At 35.9% G+C, this 7,500-nt stretch overlaps 1 protein-coding gene across 1 annotated transcript in view; it reads left to right on the forward strand.

The window, feature by feature from the left end:
* The window catches only part of LOC138002279 (uncharacterized), a 6,085-nt gene extending 2,482 nt beyond the window's left edge, over positions 1-3,603 (forward strand). Inside the window, exons 3-7 of the mRNA XM_068848346.1 lie at positions 1-155; positions 730-842; positions 1,011-1,282; positions 2,466-2,733; positions 3,124-3,603. The exon at positions 1-155 is cut by the window's left edge and continues 107 nt beyond it. Of these exons, the coding sequence (XP_068704447.1) occupies positions 1-155; positions 730-842; positions 1,011-1,282; positions 2,466-2,733; positions 3,124-3,326 (1,011 nt within the window). The 3' untranslated portion in view covers positions 3,327-3,603. The remainder of the gene's footprint in view (positions 156-729; positions 843-1,010; positions 1,283-2,465; positions 2,734-3,123) is intronic.
* Positions 3,604-7,500: the final 3,897 nt, after the last annotated feature.

The raw sequence follows: 7,500 nt of genomic DNA on the forward strand, positions 1-7,500 counted from the left end.
CTATACAGAGAGCTGTTAGAGCCAAGTGGTTTCCTAACAAATAAAAACAACTATTCGCTGTTGTTCAACACAGATGGAGTCCATGCATTCAAGGCATCAAGGGATGAAATTTGGCCAATTCTTTTAGCTGTGCATGAAGTGCATCCATCTGTAAGGTAACTTTAATAATAATAATAATAATAACAATAATAATAATATAATAAGAATAATAATTTATTTAATGAGGCTAACTCGGTCTGATGACCCAGTAGTTTTTAATGAGCGTCATCAGGTGCCAGCAATTTACCTTTGGCGAAATAGTGGGGAAGCCTTCGAAAATAATTATGTTATTTCTGAATTATTTCTCCACTCAGTCTGGATGTTTTCCAAACATAGTAGAACTGAAATCTTTTCCTTCTTACTTTTTGAAATTTTATTACAATTTATTGTAATTTTGATTGATTGCTTTATGGCTACTTGGAAGAGTATGAAATCTATGATGATGGAAGTCCTTTGATTAAATGAAAGATATTTCTCAAGATGGCAGGTTTTCTTTGCTATAATTTTTTCCATAACAAAGGGAGGAGAAAGGGTAACAGGCACCGTAAGACTCACTCTTGCTACTTCCCTGGCCATGGTGTGAGACATCTCTTTGTCAAGTGACCACACTTTCATTTTCAAGTAAAATCAAGGTAACCAGAATGGATATATGATGTTTGTCAGTCCAATTAATTTTTTGTATGTATTCAGATTCAGCACAAACCGAATGATACTAGGGGGTATATGGTTTGGACCAGGAAAACCATCCATGACAACTTTTCTAGCTCCATTCCGTGAGCAGATGAACAAACTCAAAAGAGATGGTAAGGTTTGTTATGATATAGACTTTAAACTGGGAATATAATATTGGTCCCTTCTGGGGATGCTGCCAAAAACAAAGAGCTTAAGATTGTGTCTTTTGTGTACATGTAGTACGACCATGTCAATAACTTAAATTTAAATGCGGCATTTTTGAAAATACTTTCCACAAGGAATTTCTCTGGAAATCAATGGCGAGAGTTTTGTTTGCCGTGCTGTGTGCTTACTGGGTGCCACAGATCTTCCTGGAAAGTCATCAGTACAAGCATTTACTCAGTTCAATGGCAAATCTGGATGTTCGTTTTGTGAGGAAGAAGGGGAAGTTGTGCGTGTGGGAAAAGGTCATTCGAGATGTTATCCATTTATCATTGGCCCACCAAAACATCCAAGGCAAAAAGAAAGAGTTCTTGAGCAAGGCCAACAAGCTCAACTGACTGGATCTCCGGTAGGAATGAACTGTTTTAAAAAAAATCACACTGATGAAGGTACATAGAGTGTGAAATGTTTGTGGCTCTTAATACTTAACACTTTTAAATGTCAATTACGGGCATTGCTTTTATTGGCAAGAGAAACATCCCTGGAATGTCATAATAATTACAGTACTTATTCAGCTATAAGCTGAGCGATTTTTGCACAAGTCCACACTCAATTTGGGCAAATTTGAAGCCGAAGATCGAAAATCGATGAAATAAAATTTCTCAGCAAATTAAAACAGTAACAAATGAACATGTATTCACTTACAAGCCGAGCTAATTACTGGTAAAATGAAGAGCAGTTGTATTCTTAACGTATCCTCCCAGCACTCCTAGCTGAATGCAAAATAGCATGTGCTGATTGGGACAAGCCAATAAGCTTGTTTGAAGATGCTGCACAGGCTTAGCCGCACCGCACAGGAGTGACCTGATTTTATTGAAGCAACGTAATAACAAGGTGCCCATCCCATCTCCAATCGGAGGGTGGGAGGGAAAATTACAAATCGCTAGTAGCTAGTAATGCTCTCTGTACAAGAGAACTGCAAGTGAACCTTGAAAGGCTCGCTTGAGCTTTTATAGCTAATAGACAAATTTGAAAGCTGGATAAAAACAAACAAACAAAAAAAAAAAACAAACATCTGCGAATTGATTCCCCAAATTAACAATAAACATGTGTGATTTGCAAAGAGTGAAATGCAAAATTTCCGGACATGTCGGGGAGGGATGTTACCGGGTACTTATTTTTGTTGGCCTCTGCTTTAGCCATGCAGCTACTTGTAAAATACAGCATTGACCAAGTTAAAAGGCCTGCTAACTCAAGCTGAGCAGTCAAGCTGAGAACTCAAGCTTGCAATGATTTTATTTTGCACCATGATTATAGTCACATCAATTTTTTCATTTTCATGGACTTGTACATGAATATAATCAGAAGCCACTACTAAATGCACAATATGCATGAAACCAATAATCATTGTCTTGTCATAATTATTGTGGGACATTACAAATGGTTCATTCTCAAACTTGAAATGAAATTCCCTGTCTTAATTATGCTTGTCTGACTTTGAAATTATACTCACATGCATTTGTTACCAAGTACAATATTGTATTAAAGGTGTAAAATATGTATTAATTAAATTTATTTTATTGTTCAAAAAGGTTTGTGGTGTGAAACATGTGTCACAGCTGTGCCTGATAGATGGTTTTGATATTATCAATGGAATGCCATTGGATTATATGCACGGTGTGTTGCTTGGAATTGTCAAAATGCTGTTTGCCTTGTGGTTTGATAAAAAGTACAAAAATGAGAAGTTTTACATAGGCGACAAAATATCTCTTATCGATGAGCGGTTATCAAAGTGTCAACCACCTGACTTCATATCACGATTGCCTCGCAGCTTGGTAAAAGACAGGAAGTATTGGAAAGGTAAATACATGTATTTGGTTTGATCCTTTCTATTCTTGATTCCAAAGTACACTGTACCTTATAAACTAATTGCGATTTTGAGACAGCAATACCACATAATATTGACAGCTAGTTGGGAGAAAATATATTCCGTATTGGGCGGAGTCGCGAAGTAGTTAGTTAGATTTCTAACTAGGTAGATAAGTAGTTAGATTTCTCTCCCTTGAATCTTGAGAATTGTTTCCCTTGACCATCATTATTGAAGATTCTTTGGAAAATATTTAAAGTAACTTTCTCTTGTATTATGTCATTGAAAAGGGCATTATTAATTGCAATTTTATTATTATTTTATCTTACTCATAATTGAAAAAATTAAATAATGCTTAATTACCTTTTTCTTTAATTTGACAGCTTCTGAAGTGCGATCATGGTTGTTGTACTACTCACTTCCTGTGCTAAAGGGGATTCTGCCAGATGAATATTACAGTCATTATGCCCTCCTGTCCACTTCAGTGTATTTCCTTCTTCAGCAGCCAGTAACACAGGCCCACCTTCTCATGGCAGATAGATCTACTGCCTCACTCAAATTTATTATGGTACCAATTGTTTCTTAAAGGTTTTTTTTTTTAATTCAATTTCATCACAACACTATGTAGAATCAAGGAATTTTTTATTGGGAATTGTAGAAATGTTAATAGACTGGCAGCCATCATTTACTTTGCAGGGCACACTACAACTTTTCGTAGTTTATTTACATCCAAACAAGACTTGCTATTTGTTCACAAAAAACTATACTTATCTACAATCTTGGACAAATTAAATGGAACATTGAGACCACCCCTCCCCCCAAAATCAGTGATGGGAAAATGGCGCATTTTGGCCTTCACGCACCTTCATCCTTGATTTGGGGGAGAGGGGGCATTTCTTTTCCATTTTATTCTGTCCAAGATTGTAGTTTCACAGCAAATTTCTCACTAAACCACTAAATAATTGAAACACTTGAAAGTTGGAATAAAATAATTTATCAAAATAATTTATCAAAGTGCTCCAAATGTTACAAAAGGCAATTTAAACAACATAATTCCTTTGGGGAATCATTTGACGCAAACAAAAGTTGAATAGAAATAGTAACAACCAAAAATTGGTCAGCACAAACTAAAACACCACATTTTGGCATTCTCATGTTTATTCTGCTATAATTATTCCAGTGTCATTCGATCAGCCACATTCACGTCCGGTGTCATTCCGGTATATTCCAGTACCATTCTTGCCCAGTCCGTTTCATTTTGGTGTCATTCCACCTTGTTTCAGTATTGTTCCGGTTTATTTTGGTTTAGTTCCATACTGCATGTTCCCGACTGTTTAGTATTGCCCTGTTACTCTCCAGTGTGTTTCTCTGTGCACTGAAAAGACTAATAATTTTTGTTTAGATTGAAGAATTGAAAAATGCAATGGTTCCCTTTTTGCAAGTCTAATTTTGACGATTGTGTTTTCAGAAAAAAGAAGTCTGTATACAGTATTTAATTTATCTGTATTTTTATTTAGGTAAAGGAGCATGCACCATCAATGTCCATAATGCATGCAAACATTTCACAAGCAGTGTTAGGCTTGCAGGGCCCTTGTGGGCTTTCTCTTGTTTTGGATTTGAAAGTTGGAATGGTGTAATGACAAAACTAATCCATGGAACCCATCATGTAGCAACTCAGGTGACTATTACACTAATAATTTACCTTACATGTGTGATATGTGGCACTTAATGGCTTCTTTGTCTTTGTTCAATCTGTGAATAAATAAAATTTTAAATTTAATTTTGCAGGTGGTTTCTGCAGTTAAGGCAATGCGGATGATTACAGTGATGGAAAATGAAAACATGGCTGAAAGTTCTGAAGATGTGATTTCTTTAATGCAAACTCTTGATGGCTCACACAGGTTACATGTAGTTGTGGACTGATATAGTAATAGCACCAGGCTTCAACACCAAGATTCAAAGCATCTCCTTTCCATATATTAAGGAACCACCCACTTTATTTGTTAGGTTGTTTTTTTTTCTTTTTGGACTGTGTTTCTTAAAATGGGTACCACTAGCTTTTGGAAGGTTCAGCTGTGTTAAAAAATGTACTTATTCAAGATATTCTGGAATAATTTCTTCCCTTTTTTAATTGTTAGTTAAATATATCATCAAAACAAATTAATCAATAATCTTACCAGTTGCTCTACCAATACTCTGGTGCTCAGCATATATTTTAATTTTGACTTCATTTTTTCTTTACAGGAACAATCTGGTGAAGCTTTTCCCAAGTTGCTACTCTGTAGGCCACCTGAGCAAACTTGATTTGACCAACACTCAGTTGGCTGAACTGAATGAGGTAATTCCAGGGGCAGCAGTAGACATCCTGGAGTCTTATTCCTTTAAGAAAATCTGCTTCAGGAAGAAGCTCTTTTACAGCATCGCATGTACAAGAGTCAAAAGGCGAAACAGCTTTACAGTGACTTATCTACCCAACGATGGAGAAGAAGGAGTGGGGGAAATTGACTACTTCATGAAGATTGTGGTTAAAGGCCGCCACACTCCATATTTCTTGGCAGCAGTTCACCAGATGACTCCCTCCCCAGATAAACATGTAATGGCGAATGTGGTGGTCTCCACTGTTAACAAACAACGAGGCTACCACCTAAAACCATTCATCAGTGACAGGTTTGCTTTTGTTTTATCTTTTACTACTATAATTGTCGCTGTGGCACATGACAGCTTATGTACATGTACAGTACATGTGCGAATTATCATTATGATAACATCAGGGTTCTTAATTCCACCCAAAACCCCTAGCACCTGTCAATGGTGTCTACATGTACATGTTACAGCTTTAAAGCCAACTTGATCAGTAGATGAGTGATGTGTCAGTTAGTTGCAGTGTTACGCCTGAAAATAGTACAGCAAACTGCTGTTCAAAATTCTATTGAGAATCCTGTAACATGGTGACATCACACTCTTACCACTAAATAATTAACACCTTGAATCATTGTTGGACATATATTTCCCTTTACATGTGGTGACAATGTTTTGCTAAATGAAACCAGTGATATATAATGGATCCGCCAGACATACAACTACTGTAAAGACTCGCAGATAAGCGGCACCTTTTTTCCAAAAATTGCGATCAAAAGCGTAGGTGCGGCTTATCTGCGAGACCATTTGGGAAAGGTGCTGTGAATTTTGGTGTCCAGTCTTCCATCGTCCAATATTATGCCTGGTTACACAGCTTTACAGTAGTCTTTACGGTAGTGCTTATTGGAAGTAACGTGCTGCCCAATGCAAAACCTTAAGGGTTTAGTTGGATGGTAAATCATTTTATGTACCCTGAGGTTTGGGGAAACATGTAAATATAACAAGGACTGTTTGATATAGTTTTTAAAAGTGGAGACAGTAAATGATGCATGTACTATATATGTAGTAAATATAATGTTATTATTGTTTGAAGGTCTTATTTGCTGATATAAATAAATTAGACATAGACGAAATGAAAACCGATTAATACTAGTAAGTTGCATCCAGGCAGTTGATCATTTTCTTGCCCCACAAGGGGATTGAAGCAAGTTAATTGCTTGCTGAGGAGAACAAACTCAGAATTAACTTGCTCATTGATGCGAATGAAGCAAGTAAATTGCCTAGCGAGGAGAAGGATAATTATTTATAATTATTATTGTACTGAATCATACCTCGACCAGTGAGGTGAAACAATACAAAACTGAACATGTCCAACAAGATAAGTGAGGGATGCCATATGCATAATGTCTTGCTGGAGGGCGATATTTGGCATATCACAGAATGACGTCAAAAACATAGGGACAGACACAAAATCGATTTATTTCCTGGCATAGAACACAGGCAGACCGTCAAGATTAGTGTTGCTGCTCATCTGGTGGGTTGCAGCAATTATAGCACTATAATTTTATGACATGAAAATATTTAACTAAAACAAAAATTCCAAATACCTAAAGAAATTTTAGCAGTTTTGAGGCAAAATGTTATGCACTCATGTAGACTGGTTTAATTTTTCTACAAACATTGATTGAATAAACTTCGAATTTATTTGGATTGGTTTCATTTACAATCAGAGGATGGTGACTTAACATAAAATTTAGTTCTGACTTTAATCACTCCAGGAAATAGTTGACAGTTATCACAAAATAGTTAAGAAGCAATGGAAAGTGAAACTGATTTCAAGTATAAACTTGCTTATGAATTTCTTAATAATTTATTATTGATTTTTCTTAGAACTCAGCCCATGATGTACATTCCCATTATCAGCATCAAGGAAAAACAAGTGGTCATCAGTTGTCTGCCCTCTGCGGCCTACATCTGCAGTGCCCAAATTGCTGGGAGATGGATTAATTATCAAAAACCAGAAACATTTTGCTGGAAGCAGTCAGTATATTTTTTTCAGCACCACCAAAGTTAGACAATGAAGAGAAAGTGGGGGATTTTGTAGGGAAAAAAATGTACTGCACATGTATTGTGCTGCATAAAGGATTAAAGAGTAATATTTTTGTATTAAACTTCTCAATCAATATATGAGCTTTAACATAACTTTCAACACTATAAATTATTAAATTATAGATTTTCTGTACCAAAGTTAGACAATGAAGAGAAAGTGGGGGATTTTGTAGGGAAAAAAATGTACTGCACATGTATTGTGCTGCATAAAGGATTAAAGAGTAATATTTTTGTATTAAAATTCTCAATCAATATATGAGCTTTAACATAACTTTCAACATTATAAATTATTA

The sequence above is a fragment of the Montipora foliosa genome, chromosome 5 (genome assembly GCF_036669935.1).
Source record: "Montipora foliosa isolate CH-2021 chromosome 5, ASM3666993v2, whole genome shotgun sequence".
NCBI lineage: Eukaryota > Metazoa > Cnidaria > Anthozoa > Scleractinia > Acroporidae > Montipora > Montipora foliosa.